We start from the raw sequence: 16,598 nt of genomic DNA on the forward strand, positions 1-16,598 counted from the left end.
TTTAAATATTGAGCTGCATAAGCTGTTTATATATTTTGGAGACTAATCCTTTGTCCGTTGATTTGTTTGCAAATATTTTCTCCCATCTCTCTTAGGATGCTTTGTATGTCTGTGGTGTCTGTTGTAACTTCTCCTTTTTCATTTCTAATTTTATTAATTTCAGTCCTCTCCCTTTTTCTTAATCCTTTGTCCGTTGATTTGTTTGCAAATATTTTCTCCCATCTCTCTTAGGATGCTTTTTATTTCTGTGGTATCTGTTGTAACTTGTCCTTTTTCATTTCTAATTTTATTAATTTCAGTCCTCTCCCTTCTTCTTGATGAGTCTGGCTAATGGCTTATCAATTTTGTTTATCTTCTCAAAGAACCAGCTTCTAGTTTTATTGATCTTTGCTATTGTTTTCTTTGTTTCTATTTCATTTATTTCTGCTCTGATCTTCATGATTTCTTTCCTTCTGCTAACTTTGGGTTTTGTTTGTTCTTCTTTCTCTGGTTCCTTTAGGTGTAAGGTTAGATTGTTTATTTGAAATTTTTATTGTTTCTTGAGGTAGGCTTGTATAGCTATAATCTTCCCTCTTAGAACTGCTTTTGCCACATCCCATAGGTTTTGGATCATCGTGTTTTCATTGTCATTTGTCTCTAGCTATTTTTTTATTTCCTCTTTGATCTCTTCAGTGATCGCTTGGTTATTTAGTAACGTATTGTTTACCCTCCATCTGTTTTTTTTACATTGTTTTCCCTGTAATTGATTTCTAATCTCATAGCATTGTAGTCAGAAAAGACGCCTGATATGATTTCAATTTTCTTAAATTTACTGAGGCTTGATTTGTGACCCAAGATGTGATCTATCCTGGAGGATGTTCCGTGTGCACTTGAAAAGAAAGTGTAATCTGCTGTTTTTGGATGGAACGTCCGATAAATAGCAATTAAATCTATCTGGTCCATTGTGTCATTTAAAGATTGTGTTTCCTTATTAATTTTCTATCTGGATGATCTGTCCATTTGTGTAAGTGAGGTGTTAAAGTCCCTGGGTATTATTGTGTCACTGTCGATTTCCTCTTTTAGAGCTGTTAGCAGTTGCCTCATGAATTGAGGTGCTCCTATGTTGGGTGCACATATATTTGTAATTGTTATATCTTCTTCTTGGATTAATCCCTTGATCATTATGTAGTGTCCTTCCTTGTCTCTTGTAACATTCTTTATTTTAAGGTCTATTTTATCTGATATGAGTATTGCTACTCCACCTTTCTTTTGATTTCCTTTTGCATAAAATATCTTTTTCCATCCCCTCACTTTCACAGTCTGTATGTGTCCCTAGGTCTGAAGTGGGTCTCTTGTAGACAGCATATATAGGTCTTGTTTTCGTATCCATTCAGCAAGCCTGTGCCTTTTGGTTGTAGCATTTAATCCATTCATGTTTAAGGCAATTATCGATATGTATGTTCATTACCATTTTTTAAATTGTTTTGGGCTTGTTTTTGTAGGTCCTTTTCTTCTCTTGTGTTTCCCACTTAGAGAAGTTCCTTTAGCATTTGTTGTAAAGCTGGTTTGGTGGTGCTGAATTCTCTTTTCTTTGCTTGTCTGTAAAGCTTTTGATTTCTCCATCGAATCTGAATGAGATCCTTGCTGGGTAGAGTAATCTTGGTTGTAGGTTTTTCCCTTTCATCACTTTAAGTATATCATGCCACTCCCTTCTGGCTTGTAGAGTTTTGGCTGAGAAGTCAGCCTTTAACCTCATAGGAGTTCCCTTGTATGTTATTTGTCGTTTTTCCCTTGCTGCTTTCAATAATTTTTCTTTGTCTTTAATTGTTGCCAATTTGATTACTGTGTGTCTCGGCGTTTCTCCTTGGGTTTATCCCGTATGGGACTCGCTGCGATTCCTGGACTTGGGTGGCTATTTCCTTTCCCATGTTAGGGACGTTTTCGACTATAATCTCTTCGAATATTTTCTCTGGTCCTTTCTCTCTCTTTCTCCTTCTGGGACCCCTATAATGTGAATATTGTTGCGTTTAATGTTGTCCCAGAGGTCTCTTAGGCTGTCTTCATTTCTTTTCATTCTTTTTTCTTTATTCTGTTCCGCAGCAGTGAATTCCACCATTCTGTCTTCCAGGTCACTTATCCGCCGTTCTTCTGCCTCAGTTATTCTGCTATTAATTCCTTCTAGTGTATTGTTCATTTCAATTATTGTATTGTTCATCTCTGTTTGTCTTTAATTCTTCTAGGTCTTTGTTAAACATTTCTTGCATCTTCTCGATCTTTGCCTCCATTCTTTTTCCGAGGTCCTGAATCATCTTCACTATCATTATTCTGAATTCTTTTTCTGGAAGGTTGCCTATCTCCACTTCATTTAGTTGTGTTTCTGGAGATTTATCTTGTTCCTTCATCTGGTACATAGCCCTCTGCCTTTTCATCTTCTCTATTCTTTCTATGAATGTGGTTTTTGTTCCATGGGCTGCAGAATTGTAGTTCTTCTTGCTTCTGCTGTGTGCCCTCTGGTGGATGAGGCTATCTTAGAGGCTTGTGCAAGTTTCCTGATGGGAGGGACTGGTGGTGGGGGCTGGCTGTTGCTCTGGTGGGCAGAACTCAGTAAAACTTTAATCCACTTGTCTGTTGATGGGTGGGGCTGGATTCCCTCCCTGTTGGTTGTTTGGCCTGAGGCGACCCAACACTGGAGCCTACCTGGGCTCTTTGGGGGGACTAATGGCGGACTCTGGGAGGGCTCACGCCAAGGAGTACTTCCCAGAACTTCTGCTGCCAGTGTCCTTGTCCTCACGATGAGACAGAGCCACCTCCCGCCTCTGCAGGAGACCCTCCAACACCAGCAGGTAGGTCTGGTTCAGTCTCCATTGGGTCACTGCTCCTTCCCCTGGGTCCTGATGCACACACTACTTTGTGTGTGTCCTCCAAGAGTGGAGTCTCTGTTTCCCCCAGTCCTGTTGAAGTCCTACAATCAAATCCCACTAGCCTTCAAAGTCTTATTCTCTAGGAATTCCTCCTCCCGTTGCCGGACCCCCAGGTTCAGAAGCCTGATGTGGGGCTCAGAACCTTCACTCCAGTGGGTGGACTTCTGTGGTGTAAGTGTTCTCCAGTTTGTGGGTCAACCATCCAGCAGTTATGTGATTTGATTTTATTGTGATTGTGCCCCTCCTACCATCTCATTGTGGCTTCTCCTTTGTCTTTTGATGTGGGGTATCTTTTTTGGTGAGTTCCAGTGTCTTCCTGTCGATGACTGTTCAGCAGTTAGTTGTGATTCCAGTGTTCCTTGTTTTGTTTTTAATGAGTAAATTAGGATAAAAATGGGAAATAAGTGCAGCCAGTACTAAGACTGAATACAACAAACTATACTTCTTTAGGCCTGGAACTGCACCCACGCCCCTAGTTTTTTGATGTGGAGCATTTTTAACGTCTCCATTGAATTTGTTACAGTATTGCTTCTGTTTTATGTTTTTGGTTTTTTGGCCACGAGGCATATGGGATCTTAGCTCCCCAACCAGGAATCGAACCCACACCCCCTGCATTGGAAGGCAGAGTCCTAACCACTGGACCACCAAGGAAGTCCCAGGCCCAGAACCCTTTTAATATGTCAAGTGCACATTCAGCTCTGAGCCTCTCAACTTACAGTACAAAAGGCAGGCATAAGTCATAGCACAATTCACTGTGTCTGAGACAGAGCAAACTAACGGCTCCAGGTTTCCACTCCTCTTGACAAAGAACTGCAATTTCTTCTGCATAGATTTGCAACAAAGGCATCTTGGGATGAAACTGAACAGTGCCCACAACAGTGGTACAGACAGTAGAAAGAGCACATATGGTAACAATTTTTATAGGGATATTAAAGCGGCCCTTAATGAAAGTCAACGACATGATGCAAAAGCACAACACAGTAAGAGCAATACAATACAATAGGAAAACCAAAACAATAGGAAAAAAAGGGGTTGAGTCTATTTAGCAGAGACTCTCCAGGGCACCATACCCTCTGCTACCCCCGAATCTCTGTTCAAGGCCCTTCTGGACCTTGGTCTTGAAGGAATAAGATCTGGAATGTGCTTCTGGCACTTCCACCAAGGGCTGTCAAGAAAATTACTAGAAATTTTAAGGAACATACATTTTAGCTGAATTATACAGATGGTATCATAGTTCTGAAATTTAGAATTTGGAAATTAAGAGGTTTTCATATGTTGCTTTCTAGTGGTTAATAAGTTAAGCCTCCATTTTTCCAGAGTGATATCAATATGAAAATGACAGTACAGAATAAATAAAACTGTAAGAGGAAACAAACAGTTAGGACTTGAATCACCTTCTGTGTACAGTTAATATCAGTGTTGACTAATTTTAAAGGAGATATCGACTTAATAGTCTGTGCTTGGCAACACTGTTAATTTTAATATGTTCAATTAGTTCAATTAATAACTGTTGGTACGTGAAAATGAGGTGATTTGTTTAAAAATAAAATATCATTTTGACCAAGACAAATGGATCTTCACTGAATTTTAATCTATATTAAAAAGCTTAAAAATTATATATGTAAATTTGAGGTTGAATTCGTTAAGGGAAAATAATTGCTATTTGGTCACTGGAGCAAGGATTCACAAGATATATTCTGTAACAATTCAAGCCTTTTAAAATTGTTTTCCTAGGAAAGAGCAGTAAGTAAAAGACCTGTTCCCCTGCATGAATATATTTTGATTTAAAACTGGTATGACACTCATTAAAATAACTGCAAGAATTACACACAATTAGTGAGCTAGTTTTGCCTAAGGAGAAGATACTCTTCACCACTTGGCACATTATTGAAACCTCAAACGTATGCAATTTTTTAAAGGTAGTAGACTATACATAGTGACAAATTGAATATGTGGACATTACCAGTCAGTAGAAGGAGAACTGTATCCTTTAATACCCCAAGGGCCAATGACAAACCAAAGTTGAAAGATATGGTGGGAAATACTGATTTCCTAAGAGCACCTGATTGCAGGAAAAGAACAGATTGTCTACGGACAATAAAGACTCTAAGTGAATACCCGCTTCAGCTTGACATACAAGGCATGTATGTTGAAATGACAAGCAGCATATTGGAAAGCTCATTAATCACTGTCAGCAACAAAATAACACATGGAGAGGCACAGAATGTTCCAGGGAAGCCAAAAGTAGACAGATTCATTTCTAACAACTGGATAACAATTAAGTGGATCAGATCCTTGATGCAGTTGTTTCCAATAATGTTTAAAAACTATGGGTTTACATTATGGTTAAATGGCACACATTTTTCATTTGTGTTTCTGCTCACATATTAATTTAGTACGGAAATAGTAAGCAGATATTTTGCATAAAACAATGCAGTCTATTTACATCTAACTTGGAATTTAATTCTGATTGCAAGAAACGTACCAGATATGAAATCAGTATACAGATTATAGCAGACTGGTTAAACATGCAATGGTCTACAGACCATTGGGCGCCTGCCTTTGGGTGACCTTAGATCACCTCGGCCAAGTTACTTAATATTTCCATGCCTCAGTTTCCTCATCTGTTAAATAGAAGGTATTAACAACACCTATCCTTCATAGGTTGTCATGAGAATTAAACTGGTTGCAATTTAATAAAAAGCTTAGACTAGTGCCTAGCATGTCATAGGTGCTACGTAAGTGTTAAATAAATGAATAAGAAGACTTTTCAAGCCATCTGATTCCCAGCCCTGGAGTTAAAGGGTTATCAGAATCTCTGGCGCTACGACAGTGGATACAGGTTGAAAAGCCCTGCAGGTTATTCTAATAGTTCTTGTTCTACGCTGCCCTCCTCCCCACAGGTAAACTAAATTACCTCTTAGTTTCTTTCTAGTTAAAAGGAAAAAAAACAATAATTACTTGATTGGAGACAGAGTTTTAAAAAATGATTCCCCTTTCTGCCATTTTGTTTAAAGAAATCAGCCTTTTTCTTCAACTTTATGAAATTAAGGTTGATGAGAAGCTCTCAGTCATCCTCCCAGCAGATAACAGGCCTCATCAAATCATTCAATCATCCCTATTTCAGCCCTCAAAGTACAAGTTCAATAGGTGTTGACTAAGTGAAGAATTCCCTTCTAAGAAATCAATCATTGTTTCCATCTCCACGAAGGCAATCCTTAAGTTCAAACTAATATGTATTTCAACAACTAATCTACGGCTCTGAACCTTCCCTAGTGCGATCATAGCTATTGGTTCTTTAAAGAGACTTAAGCACTGAAATGGAATTGACTTTTGGACCACAGAGAAATGGAGGAAAACATAAAGATATCCAGGAATAGGGGAACGAAGAGATGCCCAGAATCTCCACTAAGTCTGTTAAAGAAACGTTCAACAATGGATTTAGTAGATACCATGAACATCACAAACAGAAAATGCCAGGATCTGTTAACAATCTTGAATCTATAAGTAGTAGGTTGGTGATGAGTCAGAGTTACTTTGGAACGTCCTAGGGCAACTATTTCAGGGCTTTGGGCTACAAATAAACATTTGAGGGAATAAAGTTATAGCATCTCCCAGAGCAGTCACATTCAAGAGAGCTCCGGCTCCATGTGGCACAATTTCTACCTGCCAGGGATGTATAATTCCACGTGGGAAAGGTTGTATGCATGTACTTAAATGCTTCTAGAATTTTCTATGCCACAGTTTATCCTGTGTCCTTACTTCCTGGATCACTTAAGATCTAAATGCTGCCAAAGAATACATATAGGCTCATTTAGAAAATCATCACCAATTAAATGTCTCTCCCTTTGAAATATGTACTTCAAACATTTTTTTAAATCGCACCACATAAGGATAACAACTTGAAATATGTGGTAAGATGTCAGTGAGAAACAAAAATGATTTGCTACTTTGATTATGAAAGGTGGCAGTGCAAGTAACTTAAAAAGGCAAATCTAATGCTCTTTCCAATTAGATGTGAGTTTGTACCACTGGCTTAGGGTAAGAAGTCCAGAGCTTAGAAAGTTGATTTTCCTTCAGGGCGGGACCTTTGCACCTGGGGTAACTGCCACCATGTAAATGGGGCTATCTTTGGGTGGCTTAGAATCGATAGTTAGGCTGAGAGTATAGAGAAAATTATTACAGCACAAAATCCACTGACTTGCACTTTCTACACAAAAATGTTCTTTTTCATTAAACTAACATCAAATTTGGCTCTGGTTTTCTGCTACTTAACAATTCATTAGCCTCGTTAAAACAATGATCACAGACAAAATTTTTAGAACTGAAAATAATGCTATTTTTAATGGCTTAAAAATTCTGCCCAAGTATTTTTCTTTATAGAGAGCTCTGTCTTGTCTCAACAAGACACTCGACACCAGAGGCCCTGCTTCTGGTCCTAGGATTCAGTAGGTGCTCACGTCAGAAATGGCCCTAACTGCTTGCCTCCCAGCCGTCTGAACCAGAAAAAAACCACCCTTCTAACCTGGGTCATCCTTTGAGCGAAGTTCAGAGAGCTCTCCATCTAGTTCTGCCTCTTTCTGCATCATGGCAACAAGACAGTTTTTACAAAACGGAAGCCACACGGTGCTGGATGTGCCTGCAGCATGGTTTGCCCTTTGGTCCTCATAGTGGCTCTGTATCTGCATTTTTTTTTTTAAAGTACAAACTTCCAGTTATAGTAAGTCCTGGCGATGTAAAGTACAGCATGGTGACTGTAGTTAACAATACTGTACTACGTATTTGAAGTTGCTAAGAGAGTACAGCATAAAAGTTCTCATCACAAGGAAAAAGATCATAACTATGTGTGGTGATAATGTTAATTAAACTTGTTGCAATCACTCTGCAATATATACATATATTGAATCATTATGTTGTACACCTAAAACTAATACAATGTTATGTCAATTGTATCTCAATAAAAACTAAATTTTAAAAAAGGGTTCTTTTCCTCTATCCTCACCCCGCCGACTTTAAGGAGAACAACTTTTATTTCTTTCACATAACAAAAGAAAATTAGTCAATCAAAAACAAACCAAGCTTATACAATTTAAAACCATGAGCTAAGCCAATCTTTTGTTTGTTTGTTTGTTTGGTTTTTTTTTTTTTGCGATACGCGGGCCTCTCACTGTTGTGGCCTCTCCCGTTGCGGAGCACAGGCTCCGGACGCGCAGGCTCAGCGGCCATGGCTCACGGGCCCAGCTGCTCCGCGGCATGTGGGATCTTCCCGGACCGGGGCACGAACCCATGTCCCCTGCATCGGCAGGCGGACTCTCAACCACTGCGCCACCAGGGAAGCCCAAGCCAATCTTTTTTAACCAACACTCCATCACCCAAAACCACATGACTTATAAACTCAGAAACTCATGTTTCCTATACCCCTTTCCAACTCACACACAATCAGATAATTCTGGCAGAAAACATCATATGTAGAGTTAATTTTAAATTTTTAATTCAAATCTATTTCCTATTACTCCTTTTTTCTTTTTAGGGTTAGCCTAAGAGGTTTCCAGAATAATTATCCTATGATAACTTAGTGTCTATTGCCTCAAAGTGTAAACAAAATTTACAATATTAAACATACATTTAAAACATACTAGATAAGCAAGTTTTAAAAAACTTGATATTCCCTCTACATAGACCAAATATATTTATAGATTTATACAGTTATATATTAACAGGAAATTATTTATCTTTAGTTATACTAGAATGTTACTAGTTGAAGTATATACTAACATACTAATGTTGAAATCTAAGATATGTTTTAGTCTTTCTTTGCTAGTCTCCTTGTATATGATAAGGTTTTATCTGGAGGGCATTTAACTATTTTATTCACAGATTTTAAAGATGATAGTAATGGTTTATAAATAAGGAACTACTTAAAGCATATTCTCTTCCGGGCTAGAAAAGTAGTATCAGTCTCATCAGATCTTTGGTTATGAAAGTGAAAAACAAGTACCATTTCTTTACAATGGCTGCATTGAAAAATTACTAAAATCAGAAGCTGATATAGAAATGTTTGGGCACATAAGTAGACCAAACCTAGTCTCACCAGCACCCTCTCAGATTACAAGAAATTACTAAAAATGAATGTTTTAGTAAAACATAAAAATACTACATACAAAGGATGAAAACATATTTAATACAGAGGTATATACAACTATATTAATGGTAAAATGAGAAATAACTACACTAATACCACAAATTTTAGAATAATAAAAACAGACATCAAATTGTCCCCAGAAAAATGAAGTATCAACAACCTGAATGCTTCAGTTTTATGGCCAGATGGATGCATCCCGTGGACGCACCGTATTCCGTCTTCTAAAGCACATCAAGTCAAGTCAATGAAAGAGAATATGAACTAAACGGTAAATGCAAATCTTAGAGTGTACCCCAACATTACGTAAAGAAAAAACAGGAAGAAGCAAGAGATTTTAAAAATACCTATAGGACCAACAAAGAGATAATCATCCTATGTATTTTTTTGGGGAAAAATTCCTTCCCCACGTTTTTCTGAAGGCTTATTTAAAGGTATTTTCCCATCACAAATGACCTTTAAAAGGTAAAAAAATAATTTCTCCTAATTAATTTAGGAATTCCCACCCCCCGCTATGGCTTTAGGGACAGATCCAAGTTTTATGTTCACTGCAATTTTCACAATTTTTCATTTTTTGGGGGGGTGAGTGGGGTGGGTGGAGGTACTCGTTAAGAAAAGTTTTAGAAAATTACAGATAAAAAGTGAGTTATAGGGCCTTCGTGGGAACCAGAAGGTTAAGCTTCATCAGTGTCATTAACAGACTATATACAGCAACAAGTTTCTGAAAGAACTGTCTCTGCAGGGAAGTTTTATTTGGTCTGGTTTGTAAAGGTGAGATTTTTAAAACAAAAAACAATAGCAAATCCAGTGAATGGGATAATGCTGTCACCAAAAGATGTGTCTTACCATACAAGTATCCAGATCTTCCAAACGTTCTATCTCTGTGAGCTCCTCCACCATGATGATGGAGCGTTTAACGGGCTTCTCCTCAGGCAGCTCGATCTCCAAGGAATCTTGCTGAGGAAGGGCCTTGCCACGTCTGCTGAAATGGTCGGCCTAGAGAGTCAAGACACATCCAAGGAGAAATGAAAGCCCAGAGGCACAGGAACAGCAGGTCAGCTGAATTCCAGAAGATACCTTCCACAAGGTGGCACAGTGAAGGATACTGTCTGCACTTGGTTAATGGCGACTCTTAATACATTCACACTGGAGTAAGTTACCTCTTTTATCATCTTTCTTTGGAAGGTGGAGTATTTTAAACAAGCAATTACAAAATCTCCTTTTAAACATCTTTTGAGACGTTAGTTGAAAAATAGGTAATTCATAAATCTTTGCCAAGTTCGTGTAAATATGCACAAAGTAGGCATGTCTTTTTGTTTTCCAAAAGATGCATTATGAACATTTTCAGGAGGCTGATGTGATTTTTTTCACCTTTCAGTCTTCAATACAATCACCTAAATGTCCGTCGACAGATGAACGGATAAAGAAGATGTGGCACATATATACAATGGAATATTACTCAGCCATAAAAAGAAACGAAATTGAGTTACTTGTAATGAGGTGGATGGACCTAGACTCTTGTCAGAAAGAGAAAAACAAATACCGCATGCTAACACATATATATGGAATCTAAAAAAAAAAAAAAAAGGTACTGATGAACCTAGTTGCAGGGCAGGAATAAAGACGTAGACGTAGGGAATAGATCTGAGGACACGGCGGGGAAGGGGAAGCTGGGGATGAAGTGAGAGAGTGGCATGGACATATATACACTACCGAATGTAAAACAGATAGCTAGTGGGAAGCAGCCACATAGCACAGGGAGATCAGCTCGGTGCTTTGTGACCACCTAGAGGGGTGGGATAGGGAGGGTGGGAGGGAGGCTCAAGAGGGAGGAGATATGGGGACATATGTAAGCATATGGCTGATTCACTTCGGTATAGAACAGAAACCAACACAATATTGTGAAGCAATTATACTCCAATAAAGATCTATTAAAAAAAAAACACTAGGAAGGAAAGAAGTCAAAGGGGAAGGACAGATTGAAGTCGCTGGATTAGACCCACAACCATAGTAACTCGGGGCTGGTCTGGACGCTGATTCCAACATCTTAACTGGAAGAAGACATCTCTGAGTCAACTGGGGAAATCTGAATATAAAATGGATTCTAACTGGTAATAAGGAATCTTTGTTGATTTTTTTAGGTGTGACTGTTTCGGCAATCACGTAAAAATCATGGTGCCAGTTAGAGACACCTTCTGAAGTATTTACAGCAAAATGGCATGGTATACAAGCGATGCTTTAAAATAGGCCAGAAAAAAGTGGGGGGGGGGGCGGGGAGAAGAGAAAGGTAGGTAGAAAAAGCAAAGACAGATCAGCAAAATATTGGGATAATTGTTAAAACTGAATAGTGGGCAAAGGAGGGCTCATTGTCATACTTTCTCTGTTCTTGTCTGTGTTTGAAATTTTCCACAATAAAAATGTTTTCTCCCCCTTGGGGAAAAAAAAAAGTAAGTGAAGCACGATGTCATTGCCACCAACATTACTGGTGGAAATATAAGGGAAATTTAAACCAGAAAAATAACTGACACAGGGTAAATGAGGAGACCACTTAGTACAAAAGAAAATAAGAAGCGTTCCTTTTTGTTAATTTTATTTCGTATTTCCTCTGAAAGAATTTCTTTCTATATCTAGTGCTCAAAAGTATCCAATGAGGGGAAATAAAATGATTCCAACCTTCACTATTTCTAAAGGACTGAAAGGAAAGAAACTGCTAATAAAATTTTAATTATTGCTAGCTTTCACTGTTTTCATGTAATAATTATCATATTTTACGTGACTTATTAATTACCAGTGTTGTACTTTAGATAAACCTAAAAAGTAAATGGTAAGAGATGAAATAAACTGGGCTGAAATTAATAAGCTCTAGTGCTGAGCTGATTCATCACCAGGAACTTTGAAACGTTGAGAACCAGTTGACAATTCTATGGAAACTTCGGGAATATTTCTAAACTTAAGTCGGAGAAAATATGAATGCTACTGGAATGTCTTTGAAAGCAGTATTTCATTTTGAAGGTACAATTTCTTTCACACAGCAGTTAAGCTCTCAACTTACAATCCAAATCAGCAGTAAGAAATTCAAAACGAAAGTGCATTCACACAATTCTTTTTCGATTGTAAAAAGAAAATGTCAGTACTTAGAGTTACCATATTCTTCAAAGGAGGACAAATGCAAAAAAAGTGAAAACATTCAAAGTGTCAGTGTAGTTCTCACATGCAGCCAAAGTGATACAACATCTAGTATTTGTGTCATCAAGTAGGCATCTTGAGACAGTCCCTGGAGCTGTAGGTTATCGATAAACTATTTCTATAAAGGATGCCTGCTTATTAAAAAAAAGTTTGAATTTTGATCTCTTGACAAGGTTGTAGCTCTTTATTGTGCAACGAACTGCAAACCAGTGCTTCTTAAAATCTCTGTGGTGATGAACGAGTTTTTTGTATTTCCAATTTGCCACAAACCAGTATATTGATAAAATACAATACAAATTTAAAAAATTTTAAATGACATGTGTTTGCATATTACTGCCATGTCAAATTGCTCTAGAAGTCTCTCCACGTTTCCTCTTAGTTTCTGAACTTGCCTTGTCACGGACTAGTAACCGTTCATTAGTGGGCCAGCTCCAGTCCACAGGCAATACTTTGAGTAGCTAGAGATGTCCAGCTTATCTTTTAGATTTTAGAGAAGAGTCATATATTTTTCTCAAATGAATTTTTCAAAATACTCATTTTGTCTGCCTCCTCAGAAGAAGCTGTTACTGCTCCTGTGACTTTGGTGTTCTCTACCGTCACTCAACAATTCAATGCCATAAAACTGTTATCTACAGCCTACATAGTTAACCTGCAATTCTTCTCTGGAGAAAAAACACTGTCATAACTTGTTTGGGAGATTTCTACTGCATCATATCACAAATATTTTCGAGACAGAAGATATAGCTACTTATAAAACCTTCATCTGCACCTCAGAGGACTTCGTGAAGTTTCTGATATATTTTTCATATGCACTGATATTGGAACTATTTCTTCCTAGTTTCTACCTTGATGTAGAACCAGTCTCTAGATGAAGAAAATTTTAGTTTTCCACCTTGGTGATATCCAAAAGGCCTGGCTGGACACTCGGCAGCTATCAATCGCTGGAATGTGTCCATTTTACTCTTGCACTCTCTTTGGGCTCCAAACATTTCATTTCCGTCATGTTTTCAAGAATACTCTGTTATCAGATAATCATATCAGAGAACAACAAAAGGAGCACAGATAAATTAAATACAGGTGAGCCTTGGACTGCGTGGGTTTGAGCTGTGCAGGCCCACTTACACGAGAATTTTTTTGAGTAGTAAATACTACAGTACTACACGATCCGGGTTGGTTGAATCCTCAGATGTGGAAAGCCAACTATAAGTTATACGTGGATTTTCAACTGCAGGGAGGGTCCTGCCCCAAGCCCCTGGTGTTGTTCAAGGGTCCACTATAATCTAAAAAAAAATTCTCAAATTTAGACCTCAGTCCCAACATCATCTCCTATCAAAATTTTTGACCTGTATGCATTTTAAATGAACAACAACAATTCTGAATACCATCGCTTCTGCTTTGCCCTGCCATTCTCTCTGGAGAAATTCTAACATGCTCTAGAACAGCTGGAAGCAATGAAGAAGAAGGAGGAAAACTAGGATTTTAACCCATAAAGCTGCAAAGGAATAAAATGTAGAAAAGCAACCACAACCCCACGCTGGAGACTGCCCTGCGTTACCGCAGACCAAACCAGGGTTAGGATAAGAGTTCAAGACGTCCACAGCACTTACCAGTTTGTGATGGCAGTGTGAAAGTGCATCCAGAATTTCATCCACGATTCGGTCAGATAGGAAGGAGGCCACTGTCAACTTCACTTCACTGTGTGAAAACCAAAAGCACAGAGTGGCATTTTAATTTGTGCAAGAGGGAAAAAAAAATCACCCACCCTTGATACTATGTTGATAAGGTCAACTGTGATTTTGTTTCTGTCTTTGAAAATGGCATACAAGAATGTGCAAACAGGGCTAAGGAGTTCCAAAAATAAGCCTTAAACACTGCCATAAACACACAGGTAATAGACTTTCTTCACCAATTCCAACCTGCCTCTACAATTTCAAAACTCAACGTTTAGCGGTAGAAATAAAAAACATCTGGATAAAGACAAACTTAATGGGAACCATATGTACCATGTGGGAGGAACAATTCATCCATTGACATAAATGAAAACAAACTTGGGCTGGAGTAAATTAAGAAAATCTAGTCTGGTTGTGACGTCTTGGTTATTTCTTTCATATGCATATCCACCGCCTTTCAAAAAACTTTTTACCAGTCAAATGGTACCATACTGAACTGCTTCTGCTTTGACTTGCCATCAAGTCAAATTCACTGTTCTCTTGCCTCTTATGAACAGAAGTTATTAAAATGTTTAGTTTTAGTGCCTCTTATCTAACCTTATAAAGATGCCCAGACAGCAAGAAGTAGCTTGTAGTTTTTACTAATAAATGACTCAGCCGCTAAGGTTTCCATCAGAGGGCTGGTATTTTGGTTAGCATTTTAGCTATTTGGCATTCCCAAGAATTCAACTTCCCTGTGTGTCTTCAGTCTACATAACCCTACCTAAATGCACACATGCACAAATGTGCATAAATGCACAATACACTGCAAGGTAACTGTGCTGGCGAGACACACACCCACGTTCCAACATCGTCACATAATTTCAGCCTACTTCTGAAGTCAATACTTTTAAAAATTTTCGAGCAGGGAAAGGAGTTATCAAAATAAGATTATTTACTCCTAAAGCTAAAGTTGAAAGTATATTTGTGTAATAGGGGAAAGTCTTTCTAACTGAAATTTGCATCGCAATGTTTCTGCTCAGAAGATTTCTGATGGCAGGGCAGAGGGGAAGCACCAACTCTTTGATGACTACAGTAAAAATTTTCCTGGGCTACATATAAAGGAATGTTTCTTTAATTCCTGTCTCTGAAACAAGGTCTCACTAGCTATTTGGTTTATCTAATACTATATTATTCCCCAGAGGTGTCCACTGATAAGATTCACCCGGGTTGCTTATGAAAAATACAGATAACTAGGTCCTACCCCAAACATCCAGAGAGGCCTGGGAATCTAATGTTAACAAGTACTTCCTCTGATGCTTTTAGACATGTTTGGGAATTCTGCTTCCTTCTAAGACTACAGAGTCAGTAGTTTGTTTCTCTTCCCCACCCCCCGCCTCTCTGAGGTCGGGAGGGAAAGTTTATTGCAAGTTATAACATCAAAAAAAGGTTCTTGGGCTTCCCTGGTGGCGCAGTGGTTGAGAGTCCACCTGCCGATGCAGGGGACGCGGGTTCGTGCCCTGGTCCGGGAAGATCCCACATGCCGCGGAGCGGCTTGACCCGTGAGCCATGGCCACTGAGCCTGCATGTCCAGAGCCTGTGCTCCGCAACGGGAGAGGCCACAGCAGTGAGAGGCCTGCGTACTGCAAAAAAAAAAAAAAAAATGAACCCAAAGGGAAACATGGTGAAGTCCTAGTGGGCCTCTTTGCCTATTTATAGGCTGTGCACTGGCTCAGAATATTCTGGTGGTAGAAAGCAAACCGACCTCAGTCTTCAAAAGTTAGTGATTTATAAAGGTGAAAGATAAGCTTCAGAAGCAGAATGAAAGAGGGGATTACAAACAGGTACCTCCCTCTTAAAAAAAATAAAACTCTTAAAAAGAGCAGGTAACTGTTCCTCAGTAATGCAGGCATATCTGTGGTCATCTGATTTTGGAAATGTATTAAACCTATGCATTTAGGCACAGCTATATATGTATATAGTCGCTGCCTCATAGACATGTCTAAACACATTCTGTACGAATAAAGCCAACGATAACGCTCTTCACAGCTGCCTCAACTGCATTCACAGACACTGCAGCTCCTCGGTTTATTAACATTATAAACCTACCTAATTTTGTTAAGGATATCAATTCCAGACTGCTCCAACAGGACATTTTTAACAAAGGCACGTGGGATGGAAATCTTCTCAGTGCTGGCATGAATCAAGTCTTGCCGAATGTGGGCTTTTTTCATCACATTGGGACAAAGATTCTCGGCAGCATCAACCATGGACTCAAGCAACGCCTGCAACGCAGCACAAGTGGAGACAGAGAGATGATGACACAGCCCCGGAGGCGCCCCCCATAAAACTGAAAGGTGGTTATTTATGACGCCGAGCTCTCGGAGAACGGGGACACAGCAGAGTCCCAGGTGCGACTAAGGATTCGGAGCTGCCCTGGGATGACTTGCAACTGCTGGGTGATCACTGATCGCAGGTGATCACTTTAAACCAGACACCTGGCAGATCCACGCAGGCTTCACCCTGGCGTCTGAAGCATGATGGTGTGCTAGCTGTACTTAACACAGAGGCATTCGTGATAAGATTTACAAAGACACATATACACCAATTTACCACACCAGACTGTTCTCCTGGGTATTAGCAAATAAATTTACACATGTCCCTAGAACATACATCAAGTTAGAACTCTTGTGCAATTTCACAAATCACAGAAACCTCAAATCA

General features: G+C 38.9%; 1 protein-coding gene across 5 annotated transcripts in view; it reads right to left on the reverse strand.

Annotated features, from left to right (window-relative positions):
* Positions 1-16,598, reverse strand: part of CARMIL1 (capping protein regulator and myosin 1 linker 1) — a 323,350-nt gene that overhangs the window by 46,717 nt on the left and 260,035 nt on the right. For all 5 annotated transcript variants that reach the window (XM_082847980.1, XM_082847981.1, XM_082847979.1 and 2 more), the window contains 3 exons: positions 15,984-16,159; positions 13,833-13,920; positions 9,886-10,035 (listed from right to left, as the gene is read on the reverse strand). In XM_082847980.1, coding sequence (XP_082704106.1) covers positions 9,886-10,035; positions 13,833-13,920; positions 15,984-16,159 — 414 coding nt within the window. The remainder of the gene's footprint in view (positions 1-9,885; positions 10,036-13,832; positions 13,921-15,983; positions 16,160-16,598) is intronic.

The sequence above is a fragment of the Leucopleurus acutus genome (assembly GCF_964270905.1).
Source record: "Leucopleurus acutus genome assembly, chromosome: 10".
NCBI classification, from domain to species: Eukaryota; Metazoa; Chordata; class Mammalia; order Artiodactyla; family Delphinidae; genus Leucopleurus; species Leucopleurus acutus.